The sequence below is a fragment of the Oncorhynchus gorbuscha genome, unplaced genomic scaffold (genome assembly GCF_021184085.1).
Source record: "Oncorhynchus gorbuscha isolate QuinsamMale2020 ecotype Even-year unplaced genomic scaffold, OgorEven_v1.0 Un_scaffold_631, whole genome shotgun sequence".
In the NCBI taxonomy this organism is placed as follows: Eukaryota; Metazoa; Chordata; class Actinopteri; order Salmoniformes; family Salmonidae; genus Oncorhynchus; species Oncorhynchus gorbuscha.
Window position 1 is genome coordinate 102107 of NW_025745744.1, and position 24906 is coordinate 127012.

The window sequence follows — 24906 nt, forward strand, 5'->3', positions numbered from 1 at the left end:
CATCTATATATCATGACATCTATATATCATGACATCTATATATCATGTCATCTATATATCATGACATCTATATATCATGACATCTATATATCATGACATCTATATATCATGTCATCTATATATCATGACATCTATATATCATGACATCTATATATCATGACATCTATATATCATGTCATCTATCATCTATATATCATGTCATCTATATATCATGACATCTATATATCATGACATCTATATATCATGACATCTATATATCATGTCATCTATCATCTATATATCATGACATCTATATATCATGTCATCTATATATCATGACATCTATATATCATGACATCTATATATCATGACATCTATATATCATGTCATCTATATATCATGTCATCTATATATCATGTCATCTATATATCATCATCTATATATCATGTCATCTATATATCATGATGTCATCTATATATCATGACATCTATATATCATGTCATCTATATATCATGACATATATCATGACATCTATATATCATGACATCTATATATCATGTCATCTATATATCATGTCATCTATATATCATGACATCTATATATCATCTATATATCATGTCATCTATATATCATGACATCTATATATCTATATATCATGACATCTATATATCATGTCATCTATATATCATGACATCTATATATCATGACATCTATATATCATGTCATCATCTATATATCATCATCATCATCTATATATCTATATATCATGACATCTATATATCATGTCATCTATATATCATGTCATCATCTGACATCATCATGACATCTATATCATGTCATCTATATATCATGTCATCTATATATCTATGTCATCTATATATCATGTCATCTATATATCATCATCTGACATCTATATAACATGTCATCTATATAACATGTCATCATCTATCATCATGACATCTATATAACATGACATCTATAACATGTCATCTATATAACATGTCATCTATATATCATGTCATCTATATATCATGTCAGTTACATTACAGGTGTTGCATTGCATCTTTTAAAAAATATATAGAGATTTTTTTTTAAATTTAACCTTAATTTAACTAGGCAAATCAGTTAAGAACAAATTCTTATTTACAATGAGGGCCTACCCCGGACAAATCGACAAAGCAGTTGGGCATCACATCACTATATCATATGATGGGGTTAGCTGATACAGGTGTTGTGAGATCTGGCGTGCGTCTGCAATGTTATCATTGTAAACAAGATTTTTTTCTTAACTGACTTGCCGAGTTAAATAAAAAGAAATAAATAAAAATCATGCTGTAACACGGCCAAAATCGCTATGGCGATAGCTGTTATATTATGTATATTATATTAGTATGTTTGATACCGAGGATTCTCTCGCTTCAATAATAGTTGGCCTCTGACTGATATAGGTAGAATTAGAGGAGTACAGAGACACCTACTGGTGACTACATGTCGTGACAACCTCTCAACATCTCGATCTCGCGTGATCTCTTTCAATTAAATTAAAACATTTTCAATTCAACATACTTTGTTGACGTGGAAAAGGAAAAAAAAACAAAGTGAAACATGTTTTGACCTGCACTGTTGGAGCTCGGAGTATAAGAATTAACACTGTACCCTGCGATTACATCTGCTACCCTGTCTATGTGACTAATAAACTCATCTAATCATCTATCTAATCTATCAACGATGGTCAAATAAGACATGAATAATGGAATAATAAGGATAACGTTAATAGCGCAAATAATATTAACAGAAATTAAAACAAATAATAATTATGAGAATAATACAAACTTTCCATCTCTCCCCTCTCTTGCTCTAGTTGACCAATGCTGTGGAGAAAGTGGCGCGCGTCCTGCACTGTGTTGCCCGTAGCAACTTGACGTTGTCGGAGGAGACTGTTATGCGTCTGGTCGTGGAGCTGACCGGGCGGCTCAACTCATTGGTCCAGAAGTTCTCCACCGCGGTAAGCCTCAACCAATCATTAGGGGACGTATTTAGACATTAGAACATATTTGAGGGCTTAAAAATTTGCGCAGAATGTTAAGTGTGGAATGAATTATAACTCGAATGGTCATTTACCATAATATGTACACTGTAGAGTTATGCTGCTGATCTCACAAAATGAATTAGACCATGTTTAATATTTTATATTCCCCATACAGAACTTCAGTGAGGTGGCACACCACTTCCAGGAGGTGTTTGGCCAGGCAGACTCCCCGGCTCTGACCCTGGAGAATCTCAACGACCCAGACTTCATCAGGCTCTGGTTCCAGATCAAACTGAAGCCCCTGCTTCCCTCCGTCCCCCCCGGCCTTCTCTCCTGCCTCAGCACCAAGAACTTCACCTGCCCCGTCTACCAAGCCCTGTGAGTAACACTAAACCTAACCTAACATTAATACATCTACCAAGCCCTGTGAGTATCAACTAAACCTAACCTAACTCAACACTAAAGCATCTTCCAAGCCCTGTGAGTAACACTAAACCTAACCTAACACAAATACATCTACCAAGCCCTGTGAGTATCTAACTAAATCTAACCTAACACTAAACATCTTCCAAGCCCTGTGAGTAACACTAAACCTAACCTAACACTAATACATCTACCAAGCCCTGTGAGTAACACTAAACCTAACCTAACACTAATACATCTACCAAGCCCTGTGAGTAACACTAAACCTAACCTAACACTAATACATCTACCAAGCCCTGTGAGTAACACTAAACCTAACCTAACACTAATACATCTACCAAGCCCTGTTAGTATCAACACTAAACCTAACCTAACTCAACACTAAAGCATCTTCCAAGCACTGTGAGTAACACTAAACCTAACCTAACACAAATACATCTACCAAGCCCTGTGAGTAACACTAAACCTAACCTAACATTAAACATCTACCAAGCCCTGTGAGTAACACTAAACCTAACCTAACACTAATACATCTACCAAGCCCTGTGAGTATCTAACTAAACCTAACCTAACTCAACACTAAAGCATCTTCCAAGCCCTGTGAGTAACACTAAACCTAACCTAACACTAATACATCTACCAAGCCCTGTGAGTAACACTAAACCTAACCTAACCTAATACTAAAACATCTACCAAGCCCTGTGAGTATCAACACTAAACCTAACCTAACACTAATACATCTACCAAGCCCTGTGAGTAACACTAAACCTAACCTAACATTAATACATCTACCAAGCCCTGTGAGTAACACTAAACCTAACCTAACATTAATACATCTACCAAGCCCTGTGAGTAACACTAAACCTAACCTAATACTAAAACATCTACCAAGCCCTGTGAGTATCAACACTAAACCTAACCTAACCTAACACTAATACATCTACCAAGCCCTGTGAGTATCAACACTAAACCTAACCTAACCTAACATTAATACATCTACCAAGCCCTGTGAGTAACACTAAACCTAACCTAACACTAATACATCTACCAAGCCCTGTGAGTAACACTAAACCTAACCTAACACTAATACATCTACCAATCCCTGTGAGTAACACTAAACCTAACCTAACCTAACATTAACACATCTACCAAGCCCTGTGAGTAACATTAAACCTAACCTAACCTAACATTAACACATCTACCAAGCCCTGTGAGTAACACTAAACCTAACCTAATACTAAAACATCCAAGCCCTGTGAGTAACACTACTAATACTATATCTATGGTTCCACAGTGTGGAGGAGCTGAGTGAACAAATGAAGCTGATGGACCAGGAGGACGAGCAGATGTATGAAATGCAGGGTCATGTGATCTACAAACAGTTCCTGTTGCCCTTCCTGTTGAATCACAACTCCTCAGGTCAGAGTTCTGATTGATCAGTTCTCCAGGCCAAAAAAACCCATGTATTTGTACTGCTTTATTTATGTTGGTAACCAGTTTATAATAGCAATAAAGTACCTCGGGGAGTGGTTGTGGTATATGGCTAATATACCACGGCTAATGGCTGTACTCCGCAAAGTGCTGTTCCTAAGAACAGCCCTTAGCCGTGGTATATTGGCCATATACCACAACACCCACATGCCTTATTGCTTAAATATAAGTTGGGACATATCACTTCCAGTTACATGTGGCAAGCATAGAGTTGTATAGAGGACTCTATTTCCCAAAATACAGTTGTAGCATGGGCAGCAACGTTGATGACTTTCACCATTTTGAAGTAGTCAACTGGGCGGGACATCCTATAGGTTAAGGAAGGATCACATAAGGCATTCCACAACTGCAAGTGGCCAATAAATGACCAACCTTGACTTTATACATGTTTAAACAACACACCCTGCATCCCACTGCTGGCTTAGCCACTGAAACTAAGCAGGGTCGGTCCTGGTCTGTCCCTGAATGGGAGACCAGGTGCTGCTGGCTTGGCCACTGAAACTAAGCAGGGTCGGTCCTGGTCTGTCTCTGAATGGGAGACCAGGTGCTGCTGGCTTGGCCACTGAAACTAAGCAGGGTCGGTCCTGGTCTGTCTCTGAATGGGAGACCAGGTGCTGCTGGCTTGGCCACTGAAACTAAGCAGGGTCGGTCCTGGTCTGTCTCTGAATGGGAGACCAGGTGCTGCTGGCTTGGCCACTGAAACTAAGCAGGGTCGGTCCTGGTCTGTCCCTGAATGGGAGACCAGGTGCTGCTGGCTTGGCCACTGAAACTAAGCAGGGTCGGTCCTGGTCTGTCCCTGAATGGGAGACCAGGTGCTGCTGGCTTGGCCACTGAAACTAAGCAGGGTCGGTCCTGGTCTGTCCCTGAATGGGAGACCAGATGCTGCTGGATGTGGTGTTGGAGGGCCAGTAGGAGCCAATCTTTCCTCTGGTCTAAAGAAATATCCCAATGCCCCAGGGCAGTGTTTGGGGACATTGCCCTGTGTAGGGAGCCGTCTTTCAGATGGGATGTTAACTGGGTGTTCTGACTCTCTGTGGCCACTAAAATATCCCATGGCAATTATTGTAAGAGTAGGGGTATTAACCCCGGTGTCCTGGATAAATTCCCAATCTGGCCCTCATACCATCACGGCCACCTAATCATCCCCAGCTTCCAATTGGTTCATTCATCCCCCTTCTTCTCCCCTGTAACAATTCCCCAGGTTGTTGCTGTAAATCTGAATGTGTTCTTAGTCAACTTTACCTGGTCAAATAAGGTTTAGATTAAAAAAATAAAAGTATAAACCCTTTCAGTTTGTTTATCAACACATAGAAGTAATGGAATAAAAAATAGACTACTTCAAAATGGAGATGGCCTTAATGAGTACACGCTGCCCGTGTACTCACCGATACAACGTTACGATCTCTGTACAACTCTATGGTGGCAAACGTCAGACTCTTTGTCATGTGATCTTCAGCAGTCAGCAGTCCCACTGCATATGGATTATTACTATTAAAAGAAACATAAATCATTATAACCCGAAAATGGCCTCTGATATACTGATAGGATCCCTTCACTGCTTCCATCCTCAGACCCACAGTGCATCTCTTCAGCCAGTAGCAGTGCAGACTGGCTGATCAAGAACTTTGGTGGATTCTCTGCATTCGCTCCTCTGAGGGATTTCTATGATCTAAATGCTCATTTCTCTGCTGTAAGTATGAGAGTCATGTACGTTTCAATGTCTGCTGACTGCACCACTATGTTTATACTGTATATTACACGACCGGTCAAAAGTTTGGACACACCTACTCATTCAAGGGTTTTTCTTAATTTTTTTAAGCCATTTTCTACATTGTAGAATAATAGTGAAGAAATCCAAACTATTAAATAACACATATGGAATCATGTAGTAACCATAAAAAGTGTTAAACAAATCCAAACATATTTTATATTTGAGATTCTTCAAATAGCCACACTTTGCCTTGATGAGAGCTTTGCACACTCTCGGCATTCTCTCAACCAGCTTCACCTGGAATGCTTTTCCAACCGTCTTGAAGGAGTTCCCACATAGGCTGAGCACTTGTTGGCTGCTTTTCCTTCACTATGCGGTCCATGATTATACAGTACATAGATATTTGGATATATGTATTCAGTGATTATATTGAGTCATCATATCAGCAATTGATATGTTTCTAACATTTGATAGAGGAACTGAATCTAATGTTTAATAACCCTCTTGTTTCCTCTCTTCCAGTTGTCAGCCCTGGAGGTTCTCTCTCCAAAGCAGACAGCAGAGCTGGTGGTGTTGCCTCTTCCTGGTCTTCCAGGGAAAGATGTCATCATCAACACAGTGTTTGACTTCCTGACCGAGTCACCAAAGGAGAGGAAACTCCCTGACTTCCTGTACCACCTCATAAGGCTGTCTGCGGAGGTAACACAGCTCTACTGGTCAACAATGAGCTAGCCTAACAATGCGACCCAACATTTTGAGGCAGGATACGACAACCTGAAAACACCTTTTTCACCATTATAATTAAACTCTTTCATAATGTTTTGTTTCAGACAACGATGCCCTGCAAATCGTACAAAATCATGTAAGTTAGACTACATGGGAGAACTGAAGCTCTGCCTCTTTGAAACACAAAGCAATGTCGGAACCTCTGTTCTGTGAAATGCAGTGGTTAATTATGTTATTGACGTCTCCATTGTGTCTGTCTCAGCTTTGAGCGTCTGTACCAGGCCGTATGTTGGAACCTCTGTTCTGTGAAATGCAGTGGTTAATTATGTTATTGACGTCTCCATTGTGTCTGTCTCAGCTTTGAGCGTCTGTACCAGGCCGTATCGTCTGCATCTCCAGAGATGGAGCCAGTCGTCTGGGCCAACATAGACAACCTGATGCAGACCGCTCCAGAAGGTCAGTCGCACTTAGAATCTTTTCATCAAGCCTTCATGTTGTTGATGGTCTAAATAAATCCTCACAAATATTTCCCATCATGCCCTGTTGTTTACCACATGTGTTTGTTTGTTTGGTCAGGTTGTGGATTGGATGAACAGGTAGGCAGAAAAATATATTGAATACATTTAAATACTTCAGGAAAAGATTCATGTTGTACTTTCAAAAGATCACAATTGTAATTTAAATAACTGTTTAATTTTCAGTGCCCATCAACACCATTTAATTGTAAGTTTATTTGCATATATTTACATATCTGTATTTAACAGTGCTATCGGGTAATAAGATGCAGATGTACTGTGCATTGGTCTGAAACAAATAAATGACAAGAAACATACTAATCTCTTTCATCTGTGACCATCTACAGATACCAGAGTCTGTGCTGGAGTCAACAGGTATGGATACATCACATTACATTTATGCTAGGTCCTGTTGTTCTAGTGCTAATGATTGGTGTTATGCTAGTGCTAACGTGCTAATGATTGGTGTTATGCTAGTGCTAACGTGCTAATGCTAGGTGCTGTTGTTCTAGTGCTAACGTGCTAATGCTAGGTGCTGCTGTTCTAGTGCTAACGTGCTAATGCTAGGTTCTGCTGTTCTAGTGCTAACGTGCTAATGCTAGGTGTGCTAATGCTCAGCTAACATTATAGCTAGTCTGCTACTGTACATACTAGGGTTTAATATTTTCCGGTATTTTACAAACGTTCCTAAATCACTTTTCTCCCGGGGGACCCGGTATTTCCTGCCAAAACCGGAAGTGTCATTCAGAAGCATTATAAAGCGTCTGTCTGGATTATTATTAGAACTTTGATCAGAATGAAAATGTAAACTTGATGCTACCTGAGCCTGATATATATTAAATACGGGGCCGTCTGTCCCCACCCTGAGACGGGGCCGTCTGTCCCCACCCTGAGACGGGCCGTCTGTCCCCACCCTGAGACGGGGCCGTCTGTCCCCACCCTGAGACGGGGCCGTCTGTCCCCACCCTGAGACGGGGCCGTCTGTCCCCACCCTGAGACGGGGCCGTCTGTCCCCACCCTGAGACGGGGCCGTCTGTCCCCACCCTGAGACGGGGCCGTCTGTCCCCACCCTGAGACGGGGCCGTCTGTCCCCACCCTGAGACGGGGCCGTCTGTCCCCACCCTGAGACGGGGCCGTCTGTCCCCACCCTGAGACGGGGCCGTCTGTCCCCACCCTGAGACGGGCCGTCTGTCCCCACCCTGAGACGGGGCCGTCTGTCCCCACCCTGAGACGGGGCCGTCTGTCCCCACCCTGAGACGGGGCCGTCTGTCCCCACCCTGAGACGGGGCCGTCTGTCCCCACCCTGAGACGGGGCCGTCTGTCCCCCTGAGACGGGGCCGTCTGTCCCCCTGAGACGGGGCCGTCTGTCCCCACCCTGAGTCCCTGTCCCCACCCTGAGACGGGGCCGTCTGTCCCCACCCTGAGACGGGGCCGTCTGTCCCCACCCTGAGACGGGGCCGTCTGTCCCCACCCTGAGACGGGGCCGTCTGTCCCCACCCTGAGACGGGGCCGTCTGTCCCCACCCTGAGACGGGGCCGTCTGTCCCCACCCTGAGACGGGGCCGTCTGTCCCCACCCTGAGACGGGGCCGTCTGTCCCCACCCTGAGACGGGCCGTCCCCACCCTGAGACGGGGCCCTGTCACCCTGAGACGGGGCCGTCTGTCCCCACCCTGAGACGGGGCCGTCTGTCCCCACCCTGAGACGGGGCCGTCTGTCCCCACCCTGAGACGGGGCCGTCTGTCCCCACCCTGAGACGGGGTCTGTCCCCACCCTGAGACGGGGTCTGTCCCCACCCTGAGACGGGGCCGTCTGTCCCCACCCTGAGACGGGGCCGTCTGTCCCCACCCTGAGACGGGGCCGTCTGTCCCCACCCTGAGACGGGGCCGTCTGTCCCACCCTGAGACGGGGCCGTCTGTCCCCACCCTGAGACGGGGCCGTCTGTCCCCACCCTGAGACGGGGCCGTCTGTCCCCACCCTGAGACGGGGCCGTCTGTCCCCACCCCTGGAGACTGGGGCCGTCTGTCCCCACCCTGAGACGGGGCCGTCTGTCCCCACCGTCTGTCCCCACCCTGAGACTGGGGCCGTCTGTCCCCACCCTGAGACGGGCCGTCTGTCCCCACCCTGAGACGGGGCCGTCTGTCCCCACCCTGAGACGGGGCCGTCTGTCCCCACCCTGAGACGGGGCCGTCTGTCCCCACCCTGAGACGGGGCCGTCTGTCCCCACCCTGAGACGGGGCCGGGCCCTGAGACGGGGCCGTCCCACCCTGAGACGGGGCCGTCTGTCCCCACCCTGAGACGGGGCCGTCTGTCCCCACCCTGAGACGGGGCCGTCTGTCCCCACCCTGAGACGGGGCCGTCTGTCCCCACCCTGAGACGGGGCCGTCTGTCCCCACCCTGAGACGGGGCCGTCTGTCCCCACCCTGAGACGGGGCCGTCTGTCCCCACCCTGAGACGGGGCCGTCTGTCCCCACCCTGAGACGGGGCCGTCTGTCCCCACCCTGAGACGGGGCCGTCTGTCCCCACCCTGAGACGGGCCGCTGTCCCACCCTGAGACGGGGGTCTGTCCCCACCCTGAGACGGGGCCGTCTGTCCCCACCCTGAGACGGGGCCGTCTGTCCCCACCCTGAGACGGGGCCGTCTGTCCCCACCCTGAGACGGGGCCGTCTGTCCCCACCCTGAGACGGGGCCGTCTGTCCCCACCCTGAGACGGGCCGTCTGCCGTCTGAGACGGGGTCCTGTCCCCACCCTGAGACGGGGCCGTCTGTCCCCACCCTGAGACGGGCCGTCTGTCCCCACCCTGAGACGGGGCCTGTCCCCACCCTGAGACGGGCCGTCTGTCCCCACCCTGAGACGGGGCCGTCTGTCCCCACCCTGAGACGGGGCCGTCTGTCCCCACCCTGAGACGGGGCCGTCTGTCCCCACCCTGAGACGGGCCGTCTGTCCCCACCCTGAGACGGGTCCTGTCCCCACCCTGAGACGGGCCGGTCCCCACCCTGAGACGGGTCCCCACCCTGAGACGGGCCGTCTGTCCCCACCCTGAGACGGGCCGTCTGTCCCCACCCTGAGACGGGGCGTCTGTCCCCACCCTGAGACGGGCCGTCTGTCCCCACCCTGAGACGGGGCCGTCTGTCCCCACCCTGAGACGGGGCCGTCTGTCCCCACCCTGAGACGGGGCCGTCTGTCCCCACCCTGAGACGGGGCCGTCTGTCCCCACCCTGAGACGGGGCCGTCTGTCCCCACCCTGAGACGGGGCCGTCTGTCTGAGACGGGGCCGTCTGTCCCCACCCTGAGACGGGGCCGTCTGTCCCCACCCTGAGACGGGGCCGTCTGTCCCCACCCTGAGACGGGGCCGTCTGTCCCCACCCTGAGACGGGGCCGTCTGTCCCCACCCTGAGACGGGGCCGTCTGTCCCCACCCTGAGACGGGGCCGTCTGTCCCCACCCTGAGACGGGGCCGTCTGTCCCCACCCTGAGACGGGGCCGTCTGTCCCCACCCACCCTGAGACGGGGCCGTCTGTCCCCACCCTGAGACGGGGCCGTCTGTCCCCACCCTGAGACGGGGCCGTCTGTCCCCACCCTGAGACGGGGCCGTCTGTCCCCACCCTGAGACGGGGCCGTCCCTGTCCCCACCCTGAGACGGGCCGTCTGTCCCCACCCTGAGACGGGCCGTCTGTCCCCACCCTGAGACGGGCCGTCTGTCCCCCACCCCACCCTGAGACGGGGCCGTCTGTCCCCACCCTGAGACGGGGTCTGTCCCCACCCTGAGACGGGCCGTCTGTCCCCACCCTGAGACGGGGCCGTCTGTCCCCACCCTGAGACGGGGCCGTCTGTCCCCACCCTGAGACGGGGCCGTCTGTCCCCACCCTGAGACGGGGCCGCTGTCCCCACCCTGAGACGGGGCCGTCTGTGAGACGGGCCCTGTCCCCACCCTGAGACGGGGCCGTCTGTCCCCCTGAGACGGGGCCCTGAGACGGGGCCGTCTGTCCCCACCCTCGTCTGTCCCCACCCTGAGACGGGGCCGTCTGTCCCCACCCTGAGACGGGGCCGTCTGTCCCCACCCTGAGACGGGGCCGTCTGTCCCCACCCTGAGACGGGGCCGTCTGTCCCCACCCTGAGACGGGGCCGTCTGTCCCCACCCTGAGACGGGGCCGTCTGTCCCCACCCTGAGACTGGGCCGTCTGTCCCCACCCTGAGACGGGCCGTCTGTCCCCACCCTGAGACGGGGCCGTCTGTCCCCACCCTGAGACTGGGCCGTCTGTCCCCACCCTGAGACGGGGCCGTCTGTCCCCACCCTGAGACTGGGCCGTCTGTCCCCACCCTGAGACTGGGCCGTCTGTCCCCACCCTGAGACGGGCCGTCTGTCCCCACCCTGAGACTGGGGTCCCCACCCTGAGACGGGCCGTCTGTCCCCACCCTGAGACGGGGCCGTCTGTCCCCACCCTGAGACGGGCCGTCTGTCCCCACCCTGAGACGGGGCCGTCTGTCCCCACCCTGAGACGGGGCCGTCTGTCCCCACCCTGAGACGGGCCGTCTGGGAGGGCCGTCTGTCCCCACCCTGAGACGGGCCGTCTGTCCCCAGCCTGAGACGGGGCCGTCTGTCCCCACCCTGAGACGGTGCCGTCTGTCCCCACCCTGAGACGGTGCCGTCTGTCCCCACCCTGAGACATCTCATATAATGTCACAGTTCCATTTCACGCCATGCTGATCAGAAACTGTAAATCATTTCTTATCGTTTACCGGTTTCTCGCAGTTATTTATCCCGTGAAAATTGAGGGGTTTTGTGCGGTAAATCGCTGTCATGGCGGTTCCCGCCATTCAACCCTAGTACAAACCTCTGCTAAGTCTTTTCAATTCTCCACAGCTATCCACTACAACACCACCTGCACACGGGGAATATGACAGAAGTTCTATGCAATTTCAGCTTGGAACAGTATGCTTGTTCACAGGTAATTAGTGGCTTCTAAAGTAAAAACCAATATTTCCTCTTGGACCAATAGATATCATTGTGCTGATCTGGTTCGTTAAGTAATTAATAATGTGAGGAGTATGTCTGTGTATCGGTGAGATTCTTTCACTACGGCCGTGATTCTAATGTATGAGATGCAAAGACATGGAAATACCAAGGTAGAGAAAACCCTCTACATGTATTCATTCATTGACTCCATATATCATCTTTTCTTCTCTCTCGAAGCTGAAAGACTTCACTGCAGAACACCTGGTGTCTCTTCTGAGATGTAACCTGCCCGGAAACTCCTCTCACTCTAAAGAGACGTGGAAGGTTCTCCTCACCAAACTGACCTCTGTCTTAGACCAAGCTCTGGACATGTTCTCTAATATGGTGAGAATATACAGTAGATCAATGTTCCTTCAATGTGTGGGGTGCATTCAGCATGATGCAACGTTTTGGAAAGTTCACATAGGAATATGTTATGTAGGAATCACGGCGGTTCTATTCATAGTTTTCTATCTGCAACGTTCGAGAGCGTTTTGCAACTGAACGTGGCCCTGTTGTTCTGTTATTGAATGACCGACCTCTTCCTCCCCAGTCCAAACCTGTCATTGGTCCAGCAGTATCCCAGGCGCTGGATGTGATTGGAGAGATCCGGGTCAACAGACTGACTGAGGATCAGCTGAGAGACAGTGATGTCATCAGGAAGTGGTTCTCTGGGCGTCTGAGACTGTTCCTGCCGTCTGCATCAGGAGGGTTTCTGCACTGCCTCAGCACCAAGAACCTCAGCTGTGACTCTTACCAACAGATGTATGTTTTAGAACCGCCTCGTAACACTGGGTCCTCATAATTTAGGTCCTCATTATTAGGTCCTCATTATTTAGGTCCTCATTATTTAGGTCCTCATTATTTAGGTCCTCATTATTTAGGTCCTCATTATTTAGGTCCTCATTATTAGGTCCTCATTATTTAGGTCCTCATTATTTAGGTCCTCATTATTTAGGTCCTCATTATTAGGTCCTCATTATTAGGTCCTCATTATTAGGTCCTCATTATTAGGTCCTCATAATTTAGGTCCTCTTTAGCTATACAACATTTGACAGAGGTATATCAAATAATATTTTATTGACCATGTCGTCTTGACAATACCCCTCGAGAGGGGACTCTGTTTGTCCCAGCAATTAGTAGCAGATATTGGTGCGTTCAGCTGACTGAGAGGAATCCAATACAATTTCCTGGATATTTCTCGGTCAAACACAAGGGGAGAAATAATGGGTTGGGGTCAGGGGTCAGGGGTTAACCCACCATTAAGGCCGTCGCACCCAGAGGGTTAACCCTCTAGAAACTAAGTGTTTTCTCAAGGATATTTACTGCCCGAAAACATCATTTGTTTTCATCAAGCTTTTTCATTCTCTATTTAAGAACATCTAGTGGTATCTGAAACACATGTCAATATTGTATTTGATGAAACATTAGAAGTGTACCTTATTGCCATTACCTCAATGAAAGCACTAAATATCACAGTTGAAATGTCTAATTGGGGTAATGCCAAATTTCAGTCAGAAGCACTAAATATCACAGTTGAAATGTCTAATTGGGGTAATGACACATTTCAGTCAGAAGCACTAAATATCACAGTTGAAATGTCTAATTGGGGTATTGCCACATTTCAGACAGAAGGAAGTGTGGTTTAAAGTGTTGGAAATGCAGCAGAAATGTATTGGAAAGGTCAGGAAAACATCAGGGAAAATCTTTAGGCAATAAATGTGCCTGATCTTCTGTGTAGAAGAAAAAGGTCATCATTGCTTTCAATTCATTTTCTGCAGTCATTCTGAGCAGATTCTGTCACAGTCGTCCTCTTCCCTTCTATCGAGTCCTGCTCAAACCGTTCAAACGCTAGAGCAACATTTCTAGGAAGATGCTCCCAGTAGAGGTCACGCGCGGACCACGTATCTAGAGGCTTAATGATTTATATTTCCTTTCTCACAGACTGAGGGAGTTCAGCAATCAATTTGACCAAATGGACCAGATGAGACAAGAGCTGGTGGTCAAATACTTCATCCAGCCCTTCCTGACCAAAAACTCCTCAGGTATGGAAGATAGCAACTAGAGTAAAAGCAGCAAACTGTTCCTCATCTTCATTTAATCTCTGACCTTAACCATTTGGTCTCCTCCCTCCAGACTCTGGCTGTGTGTCCAACTCTAACAGCAGTGTGACCTGGCTGCAGAAGAACCTGGGACGGTTTTCAGTCCTGCTGTCCCTCAGCGACCTGTTGAAACTCAACACAGACTTCTCTCCTGTACGTCTCACTTTCTGCCGACTACGCCACTTTGTTTATACATACATATATTTTATTAAGGACACAATAAATGGGTTGTAAAGTATTCTAGTTAAGTCTGTACATCAGTAAAGTTTTCACAGATCAGTTCACCCAGGTTAAAATGTCAGTTTTTGATGTTGGAGGTGTTTTGAACATTACAATCTCTCTCTTTCCACCTCTCTCCTTCCAGTTGTCAGCCCTGGAGGTTCTCTCTCCAAAACAGACAGCAGAGCTGGTGGTGTTGCCTCTCCCTGGTCTTCCAGGGAAAGATGTCATCATCAACACAGTGTTTGACTTCCTTTCTAAGTCACCAAAGGAGAGGAGACTCCCTGAGTTCCTGTACCACCTCTCCAGGCTGTCTGTGGTGGTAATGACCCCAAATATTATTAGTAAACACCTTGTAAAGCTGTCTTTGAGTTAACTGAAAAAAAACATTGTAGTATTGATTCAATATGTTGATGTTAACTTCTATCCTCTCCCCAGACTCCAGTCGGCTGCACGGTGTACCAGACCATGTAAGTCAAACTTGAGACAATAGGTTGATTAGAAGATCCATGATATGCGGATCTATTAATTGCATAAATATTCTCTATGTTCATGTGAAAAGATTAAAGAGACCAATCTTTTAAATGACATTGTTTTTGTTTTCCACAGTTTTGTGAGGCTGTACCAAGCCATGTCAGTGTTGCCTCAAGAGATGGAGCCAATCGTCTGGGCCAGTGTTTATGACCTCACAGAATCTGCACCAATGGGTGAGTCAGGAGCACTGTCTTTTTCTCAAATCAGATTCCAGATATCATTTTTATTCTATTTTTTTTACACAATTTAATCTCTTTGTATTTTGTTTTCATGTGAATAGATTGTTCTCTGGTACCAGTTAACCAACAGGCAAGTCAGTTCATGTATCATAAAAATGTTTCCAGATTGTCAAAGAACATTGTTCTTTATGCTTCTTATATTACCCTGAACTGAAAATAGGAGGAGTGGACAACAGTACGACTCTTATCAGAGACTTTCCTTAGTGATTATTTTATCTCTCTTGTTTTCCAGTGTCCAGTGTCATCACACAATGGTAAATGTCGTTTAGTAAACAACAACTTGATACTGAACCCCAATCTTTATCCCAGAACTGCACATTTAATCCAATATCAAATGTTCTGTATCCTTGTTTTTCTTTTTATCTCTCAGCAACAAGAGTCTGTGCCGGAGTTGACAGGTACAGTAAGACATTATTCAGACCAGACTAGGGTTGCAACATTCTTGTAACTGTCCCAAAATGATATATATATATATTTATTCTTGGTTGGAAGATGTAAAGAATAAGGAGGAAATAATCAAGTTATCTGGAATCTTCCAAACTGTTTTTCTGAAAAGTTGGGCGTTTTGGGAAACTTCCCAGAATTCTGCAAACCTAGTCCATCCAAATGATTGAAACACACAGATCCTGATAGTGAGAGTTGGTTGTGAGTTTGACACTGATACTTCTGTCTTACCCGTGTTATAGCTCTGCTCTACAACAGCTCTTGGACTCTGGGATCTCGACGGGACGTCTATGTGACTACAGCATCAAACAATACGCCTGCTCACAGGTCTGGGTTGAACTGGCTTGAGACAATCATGTTTGTACTTATATATCACTGGCTTTGTGCTTATAGCCTTTGGCTTTCTGTGTTTATGAGTCGTAGAAATGAACACTACATTTAACATTTGGATGAGTTATATTGCGGTGGCAGGGTAGCCTAGTGGTTAGAGTGTTGGACTAGGAACCGGAAGGTTGCAAGTTCAAACCCCCGAGCTGACAAGGTACAAATCTGTCGTTCTGCCCCTGAACAGGCAGTTAACCCACTGTTCCGAGGCCGTCATTGAAAATAAGAATTTGTTCTTAACTGACTTGCCTAGTTAAATAAAGGTAAAATTAAATAAATAAATAAACATTCACTGGTGGTTTATGTTAACTACAGTGGAAAGTGACATGTGGTCGAGCAGTTACAGTCCCCCGGTTCAAATCCGTCCCACAGCCCTTTGACTCACCCTCTGTCTTTCCTACACTTGACCATCTCTTCAATAAAGGCCAAAAACCATCACAAAGGACTAGGACTGTCTCACTCCCTGAAAGGTTGAAACAATGTGCAATGGAAGTAGTTATAGTGGCTAAAATACTTCTCTTTTCCCACAGCTGAAAGACCTCAAAGCTGAGAACCTGGTCACACTGCTGAAATGTAAACTATCAGAGAACAACACAGACTCCAAAGAGACCTGGAAGCTGTTCTTCACCAAAGCTTCTGCAGTTCTGGATCAGGCTCTTGTACTTCTCTCCAACCAGGTACGTCTGATTCTGAAAACATTGCGGGTGTCCTTACCAATGTCGACTTAACCAATTTCTCAGCCCTATATTTTCCGAATTGAGCATAAAATTTAACAATTGTGTTCAAGGCCAGGAATGGTTTAGGGTTGGCCTAGTTTGAGGTTAAAGTTCAAGTAAGTATATGATATATCGGGTCAGGGTTTGCCAAACCTTGAAGTAACCAACCACATCTCTTCCTCCCCAGTCTGAGCCTGTGATTAGCCCAGCACTATCCCAGGTGCTGGATGTGATTGGAGAGATCAGGGTCAACAGACTGACTGAGGATCAGCTGAGAGACAGTGATGTCATCAGGAAGTGGTTCTCTGGGCGTCTGAGAGCGTTTCTGCCATCTGCATCAGGAGGGTTTCTGCACTGCCTCAGCACCAAGAACCTCAGCTGTGACTCTTACCAAGCTGTGTAAGTGGTTACTATTTGGGTTTATGACCTTAGTGTGTCAGGTCCTCACAAAGTTAGGTGTTAGGTCCTCATAATGTTGGTATTAGGTCCTCATAATGTCGGTATTAGGTCCTCATAATGTAGGTATTAGGTCCTCATAATGTAGGTATTAGGTCATCATAATGTAGGTGTTAGGTCCTCATAATGTAGGTATTAGGTCCTCATAATGTAGGTATTAGGTCCTCATAATGTAGGTGTTAGGTCCTCATAATGTAGGTATTAGGTCCTCATAATGTAGGTATTAGGTCCTCATTATGTTATGTCCCCTAAATGTTAGGTCCTTATAACTTATACACATTACTCACATGTTACTTTCAGGGTGAAGGAGTTTGGAGGCCAGTTTGATCACATGAACCTGGAGCAGCAGCAGCTGGTTCTGAAGGAGCTGGTCGTCCCCTTCCTGTCTCGACCCACATCAGGTAATCATCAGCTGATTGGATGTTTGTTTTTCAATTGTTGATTGGTTAGTTTGTCAAGTATATCACAATGTTTTTTAAATGTATTTTTATTTTTTATAGTTGGTGATGACATATAAAAACATTACACAATGTAGACCTGCGAGTTTGGATAGGTTTAGGCCATTGGCATGTTTGTGTTTTGATGTTTATGTCTGTATGTTAATAATCCCCCCTCCCTCCAGACTCTGGCTGTGTGTTCAACTCTAACAGCAGTGTGGACTGGCTGCAGAAGAACCTGGGGTCGTTCTCAGTTCTTGTGTCCTCGGGAACCTGTTGAATCTCAACACAGACTTCTCTCCTGTAACGCCTCGTTTTCCTGCCGACTACGCCACAATGATTATTCGTAGATATTTGTCCTTATCAAGTATTGATAACCTTCTTGTCTCCCCTCCTTCCAGTTGTCGGCCCTGGAGGTTCTCTCTCCAAAACAGACAGCAGAGCTGGTGGTGTTGCCTCTTCCTGGTCTTCCAGGGAAAGATGTCATCATCAACACAGTGTTTGACTACCTGACCGAGTCACCAAAGGAGAGGAGACTCCCTGAGTTCCTGTACCACCTCGTCAGGCTCTCTGAAGAGGTAACACTTTGTGCATTTAGTAAACAACAGTTCTAACTGATATTGATACTTTATCTTGTTGTTATATTGATGTTATTGTTCTTGTTGTTATATTGATGTTATTGTTCTTGTTATATTGATGTTATTGTTCTTGTTGTTATATTGATGTTATATTGATGTCCTTTTTCAGATGATGCTACCATGTGACAGCTTTAAGACCATGTAAGTGGATTCAACAGAAGTCTTAACGACGAAGAGGTCGTTTTTATCTTAATGACCTTGTAAAACCACAAAGCGCCACTACTACACTTTGACATGTCTGTTTGTCTGTGTCTGTCTCAGCTTTGAGCGTCTGTACCAGGCCTTAGCGTCTGCACCTCCGGAGATGGAGCCAGTTATTCAGGCCATTATAGACAACCTGATGCAGACCGCTCCAGAAGGTCAGTCGTCCTTCATTAACCACGTTGACTATTTTAACACGAATAAGATTATTCAAAACAAGATATCAACTGACTATTTTTCAATGTGTTTTCTAACTTTTGTTGACAGATTGCTTGCCAGTGAATATGAAGGTAAGAATGTATCTCTTTTTTTGTTATTATATCTTTCATTGACTACTGTAATGAGGTAATGTAACTACTGTAATTGACTACTGTAATGAGGTAATGTAATACTGTAATTGACTACTGTAATGAGGTAATGTAATACTGTAATGTAATTTACTACTGTAATGAAGTAATGTAACTACTGTAATTGACTACTGTAATGAGGTAATGTAACTACTGTAATTGACTACTGTAATGAAGTAATGTAACTACTGTAATTGACTGCTGTAATGAGGTAATGTAACTACTGTAATTGACCACTGTCAAAAAGTTATGTAACTACTGTAATTGACTACTGTAATTGACTACTGTAATTGACTACTGTAATGAAATGGCCTATTATTATTGATACCTTTGTAATATAATATCTTCTGTCTCTTTCAGTGTCCAATAACACCAGCGAACGGTAAGTGTTTTCTCTAACAGCAACAACAGATGTGATACCTGCTGTATCGTATATATTGCCGCATGAGAGTCTAAATCTAAACATGTATGTCTCTATTTCTCCTGGTCATCTGCAGATACCAGAGTCTGTGAAGGAAATGCCAGGTAACAAGTGTATCACCTGTATCTAAGATCTACCTGGTCTTAATCCGTTTAGAAAACCCTTATGGTGATCAGTGATATGACCGTTTGTTATATTTGATTCTTCTACAGTGATTTGCTACAAAGCTATTTGGCGACATCAAATACCACGAACGTGCCCTGTAACTTTACCCTGGAGGAGTATGCCTGTGCATCGGTGAGATTTTTCCACTACAGCCGTGATTCTAGTGGATGAGAGACAAAGAGAAACTGTAGAGATACACCAAGGTAGAGAAAACCCTCTACATGTATTCATTCATTGACTCCATATATCATCTTTTCTTCTCTCTCGAAGCTGAAAGACTTCACTGCAGAACACCTGGTGTCTCTTCTGAGATGTAACCTGCCCGGCAACTCCTCTCACTCTAAAGAGACGTGGAAGGTTCTCCTCACCAAACTGACCTCTGTCTTAGACCAAGCTCTGGACATGTTCTCTAATATGGTGAGAATATACAGTAGATCAATGTTCCTTCAATGTGTGGGGTGCATTCAGCATGATGCAACGTTTTGGAAAGTTCACATAGGAATATGTTATGTAGGAATCACGGCGGTTCTATTCATAGTTTTCTATCTGCAACGTTCGAGAGTGTTTTGCAACTGAACGTGGCCCTGTTGTTCTGTTATTGAATGACCGACCTCTTCCTCCCCAGTCCAAACCTGTCATTGGTCCAGCAGTATCCCAGGCGCTGGATGTGATTGGAGAGATCCGGGTCAACAGACTGACTGAGGATCAGCTGAGAGACAGTGATGTCATCAGGAAGTGGTTCTCTGGGCGTCTGAGACTGTTCCTGCCGTCTGCATCAGGAGGGTTTCTGCACTGCCTCAGCACCAAGAACCTCAGCTGTGACTCGTATCAACAGATGTATGTTTTAGAACCGCCTCGTAACACTGGGTCCTCATAATTTAGGTCCTCATTATTAGGTCCTCATTATTTAGGTCCTCATTATTTAGGTCCTCATTATTTAGGTCCTCATTATTTAGGTCCTCATTATTTAGGTCCTCATTATTAGGTCCTCATTATTTAGGTCCTCATTATTTAGGTCCTCATTATTTAGGTCCTCATTATTAGGTCCTCATTATTAGGTCCTCATTATTAGGTCCTCATTATTAGGTCCTCATAATTTAGGTCCTCTTTAGCTATACAACATTTGACAGAGGTATATCAAATAATATTTTATTGACCATGTCGTCTTGACAATACCCCTCGAGAGGGGACTCTGTTTGTCCCAGCAATTAGTAGCAGATATTGGTGCGTTCAGCTGACTGAGAGGAATCCAATACAATTTCCTGGATATTTCTCGGTCAAACACAAGGGGAGAAATAATGGGTTGGGGTCAGGGGTCAGGGGTTAACCCACCATTAAGGCCGTCGCACCCAGAGGGTTAACCCTCTAGAAACTAAGTGTTTTCTCAAGGATATTTACTGCCCGAAAACATCATTTGTTTTCATCAAGCTTTTTCATTCTCTATTTAAGAACATCTAGTGGTATCTGAAACACATGTCAATATTGTATTTGATGAAACATTAGAAGTGTACCTTATTGCCATTACCTCAATGAAAGCACTAAATATCACAGTTGAAATGTCTAATTGGGGTAATGCCAAATTTCAGTCAGAAGCACTAAATATCACAGTTGAAATGTCTAATTGGGGTAATGACACATTTCAGTCAGAAGCACTAAATATCACAGTTGAAATGTCTAATTGGGGTATTGCCACATTTCAGACAGAAGGAAGTGTGGTTTAAAGTGTTGGAAATGCAGCAGAAATGTATTGGAAAGGTCAGGAAAACATCAGGGAAAATCTTTAGGCAATAAATGTGCCTGATCTTCTGTGTAGAAGAAAAGGTCATCATTGCTTTCAATTCATTTTCTGCAGTCATTCTGAGCAGATTCTGTCGCAGTCGTCCTCTTCCCTTCTATCGAGTCCTGCTCAAACCGTTCAAACGCTAGAGCAACATTTCTAGGAAGATGCTCCCGGTAGAGGTCCCGCGCGGACCTCGTATCTAGAGGCTCAATGATTTATATTTCCTTTCTCACAGACTGAGGGAGTTCAGCAATCAATTTGACCAAATGGACCAGATGAGACAAGAGTTGGTGGTCAAATACTTCATCCAGCCCTTCCTGACCAAAAACTCCTCAGGTATGGAAGATAGCAACTAGAGTAAAAGCAGCAAACTGTTCTCAACTTCATTTAATCTCTGACCTTAACCATTTGGTCTCCTCCCTCCAGACTCTGGCTGTGTGTCCAACTCTAACAGCAGTGTGACCTGGCTGCAGAAGAACCTGGGACGGTTTTCAGTCCTGCTGTCCCTCAGCGACCTGTTGAAACTCAACACAGACTTCTCTCCTGTACCCTCACTTTCTGCCGACTACGCCACTTTGTTTATACATACATATATTTTATTAAGGACACAATAAATGGGTTGTAAAGTATTCTAGTTAAGTCTGTACATCAGTAATGTTTTCACAGATCAGTTCACCCAGGTTAAAATGTCAGTTTTTGATGTTGGAGGTGTTTTGAACATTACAATCTCTCTTTCCATCTCTCCTTCCAGTTGTCGGCCCTGGAGGTTCTCTCTCCAAAGCAGACAGCAGAGCTGGTGGTGTTGCCTCTTCCTGAGCTTCCAGGGAAAGATGTCATCATCAACACAGTGTTTGACTTCCTGTCTAAGTCACCAAAGGAGAGGAGACTCCTGAGTTCCTGTACCACCTCTCCAGGCTGTCTGTGGTGGTAATGACCCCAAATATTATTAGTAAACACCTTGTAAAGCTCTTTGAGTTAACTGAAAAAAAACATTGTAGTCTTGCTTCAATATGTTGATGTTAACTTCTATCCTCTCCCCAGACTCCAGTCGGCTGCACGGTGTACCAGACCATGTAAGTCAAACTTGAGACAATAGGTTGATTAGAAGATCCATGATATGCGGATCTATAAATTGCATAAATATTCTCTATGTTCATGTGAAAAGATTAAAGAGACCAAACTTTTAAATGACATTGTTTTTGTTTTCCACAGTTTTGTGAGGCTGTACCAAGCCATGTCAGCGTTGCCTCAAGAGATGGAGCCAATCGTCTGGGCCAGTGTTTATGACCTCACAGAATCTGCACCAATGGGTGAGTCAGGAGCACTGTCTTTTTCTCAAATCAGATTCCAGATTTTTATTTTAATTTTTTTATTTTACTCAATTTAATCTCTTTGTATTTTGTTTTCATGTGAATAGATTGTTCTCTGGTACCAGTTAACCAACAGGCAAGTCAGTTCATGTATCATAAAAATGTTTCCAGATTGTCAAAGAACATTGTTCTTTATGCTTCTTATATTACCCTGAACTGAACATAGGAGGAGTGGACAACAGTACGACTCTTCTCAGAGACTTTCCTTAATGATTATTTTGTCTCTCTTGTTTTCTAGTGTCCAGTGTCATCACACAATGGTAAATGTAGTTTAGTAAACAACAACTTGATACTGAAACCCCAATCTTTATCCCAGAACTGCACATTTAATCCAATATCAAATGTTCTGTATCCTTGTTTTTCTTTTTATCTCTCAGCAACAAGAGTCTGTGCCGGAGTTGACAGGTACAGTAAGACATTATTCAGACCAGACTAGGGTTGCAACATTCTTGTAACTGTCCCTTAATTATATATATATATATTTATTCCTGGTTGGAAGATGTAAAGAATAAGGAGGAAATAATCAAGTGATCTGGAATCTTCCAAACTGTTTTTCTGAAAAGTTGGGCGTTTTGGGAAACTTCCCAGAATTCTGCAAACCTAGTCCATCCAAATGATTGAAACACACGGATCCTGATAGTGAGAGTTGGTTGTGAGTTTGACACTGATACTTCTGTCTTACCCGTGTTATAGCTCTGCTCTACAACAGCTCTTGGACTCTGGGATCTCGACGGGACGTCTATGTGACTACAGCATCAAACAATACGCCTGCTCACAGGTCTGGGTTGAACTGGCTTGAGACAATCATGTTTGTACTTATATATCACTGGCTTTGTGCTTATAGCCTTTGGCTTTCTGTGTTTACGAGTCACAGAAATAAACACTACATTTAACATTTGGATGAGTTATATTGGGGTGGCAGGGTAGCCTAGTGGTTAGAGTGTTGGACTAGGAACCGGAAGGATGCAAGTTCAAACCCCCGAGCTGACAAGGTACAAATCTGTCGTTTCTGCCCCTGAACAGGCAGTTAACCCACTGTTCCGAGGCCGTCATTGAAAATAAGAATTTGTTCTTAACTGACTTGCCTAGTTAAATAAAGGTACAATTAAATAAATAAATAAACATTCACTGGTGGTTTATGTTAACTACAGTGGAAAGTGATGTGTGGTTGAGCAGTTACAGTCCCCAGTTCAAATACGTCCCACAGCCCTTTGACTCACCCTCTGTCTTTCCTACACTTGACCATCTCTTCAATAAAGGCCAAAAACCATCCCAAAGGACTAGGACTGCCTAACTCCCTGAAAGGTTGAAACAATGTGCAATGGAAGAGGTATGGAAGAAGTATTTGTGGCTAAAGGACTTATCTTTCCCACAGCTGAAAGACCTCAAAGCTGAGAACCTGGTCACACTGCTGAAATGTAAACTATCAGAGAACAACACAGACTCCAAAGAGACCTGGAAGCTGTTCTTCACCAAAGCTTCTGCAGTTCTGGATCAGGCTCTTGTACTTCTCTCCAACCAGGTACGTCTGATTCTGAAAACATTGCGGGTGTCCTTACCAATGTCGACCAACATTGCGGGTGTCCTTACCAATGTCGACCAATTTCTCAGCCCTAGAGTTTCTGAATTGAGCATAAAAATTTAACAATTGTGTTCAAGGCCAGGAATGATTTAGGGTTGGCCTAGTTTGAGGTTAAAGTTCAAGTATGTGGTGTATCGGGTCAGGGTTTGCCAAACCTTGAAGTAACCAACCACATCTCTTCCTCCCCAGTCTGAGCCTGTGATTGGCCCAGCACTATCCCAGGTGCTGGATGTGATTGGAGAGATCAGGGTCAACAGACTGACTGAGGATCAGCTGAGAGACAGTGATGTCATCAGGAAGTGGTTCTCTGGGCGTCTGAGACTGTTCCTGCCGTCTGCATCAGGAGAGTTTCTGCACTGCCTCAGCACCAAGAACCTCAGCTGTGACTCTTATCAAGCTGTGTAAGTGGTTACTATTTGGGTTTATGACCTTAGTGTGTCAGGTCCTCACAAGGTTAGGTATTAGGTCCTCATAATGTAGGTATTAGGTCCTCATAATGTAGGTATTAGGTCCTCATAATGTAGGTATTAGGTCCTCATAATGTAGGTATTAGGTCCTCATAATGTAGGTATTAGGTCCTCATAATGTTATGTCCCCTAAATGTTAGGTCCTTATACACATTACTCACATATTAATTTCAGGGTGAAGGAGTTTGGAGCCCAGTTTGATCACATGAACCTGGAGCAGCAGCAGCTGGTTCTGAAGGAGCTGGTCATCCCCTTCCTGTCTCGACCCACATCAGGTAATCATCAGCTGATTGGATGTTTGTTCTTGAATTGTTGATTGGTTAGTTTTTCAAGTATATCACAATGTTTTTTTCATTTATTTTAATTTTTTTATAGTTGGTGATGACATATAAAAACATTACACAACGTAGACCTGCGAGTTTGGATAGGTTTAGGCCATTCGCATGTTTGTGTTTTGATGTTTATGTCTGTATGTTAATAATCCCCCCTCCCTCCAGACTCTGGCTGTGTGTCCAACTCTAACAGCAGTGTGACCTGG

At 45.5% G+C, this 24906-nt stretch overlaps 1 protein-coding gene across 1 annotated transcript in view; it reads left to right on the forward strand.

Moving 5' to 3' along the window:
• The window catches only part of LOC124019552, a 94671-nt gene that overhangs the window by 26397 nt on the left and 43368 nt on the right, over positions 1 to 24906 (forward strand). Inside the window, exons 14-39 of the mRNA XM_046334916.1 lie at positions 1841 to 1984; positions 2184 to 2386; positions 3726 to 3850; positions 5494 to 5612; positions 6156 to 6332; positions 6464 to 6495; positions 6718 to 6815; positions 6936 to 6955; positions 7061 to 7082; positions 7222 to 7249; positions 11735 to 11819; positions 12065 to 12211; positions 12420 to 12631; positions 13811 to 13911; positions 14003 to 14121; positions 17799 to 17975; positions 18145 to 18176; positions 18297 to 18394; positions 18504 to 18526; positions 18944 to 18965; positions 19081 to 19108; positions 19217 to 19301; positions 19440 to 19586; positions 19795 to 20006; positions 21185 to 21285; positions 21376 to 21494. Coding sequence (XP_046190872.1) covers positions 1841 to 1984; positions 2184 to 2386; positions 3726 to 3850; positions 5494 to 5612; positions 6156 to 6332; positions 6464 to 6495; positions 6718 to 6815; positions 6936 to 6955; positions 7061 to 7082; positions 7222 to 7249; positions 11735 to 11819; positions 12065 to 12211; positions 12420 to 12631; positions 13811 to 13911; positions 14003 to 14121; positions 17799 to 17975; positions 18145 to 18176; positions 18297 to 18394; positions 18504 to 18526; positions 18944 to 18965; positions 19081 to 19108; positions 19217 to 19301; positions 19440 to 19586; positions 19795 to 20006; positions 21185 to 21285; positions 21376 to 21494 — 2676 coding nt within the window. The remainder of the gene's footprint in view (positions 1 to 1840; positions 1985 to 2183; positions 2387 to 3725; positions 3851 to 5493; positions 5613 to 6155; positions 6333 to 6463; positions 6496 to 6717; positions 6816 to 6935; positions 6956 to 7060; positions 7083 to 7221; positions 7250 to 11734; positions 11820 to 12064; positions 12212 to 12419; positions 12632 to 13810; positions 13912 to 14002; positions 14122 to 17798; positions 17976 to 18144; positions 18177 to 18296; positions 18395 to 18503; positions 18527 to 18943; positions 18966 to 19080; positions 19109 to 19216; positions 19302 to 19439; positions 19587 to 19794; positions 20007 to 21184; positions 21286 to 21375; positions 21495 to 24906) is intronic.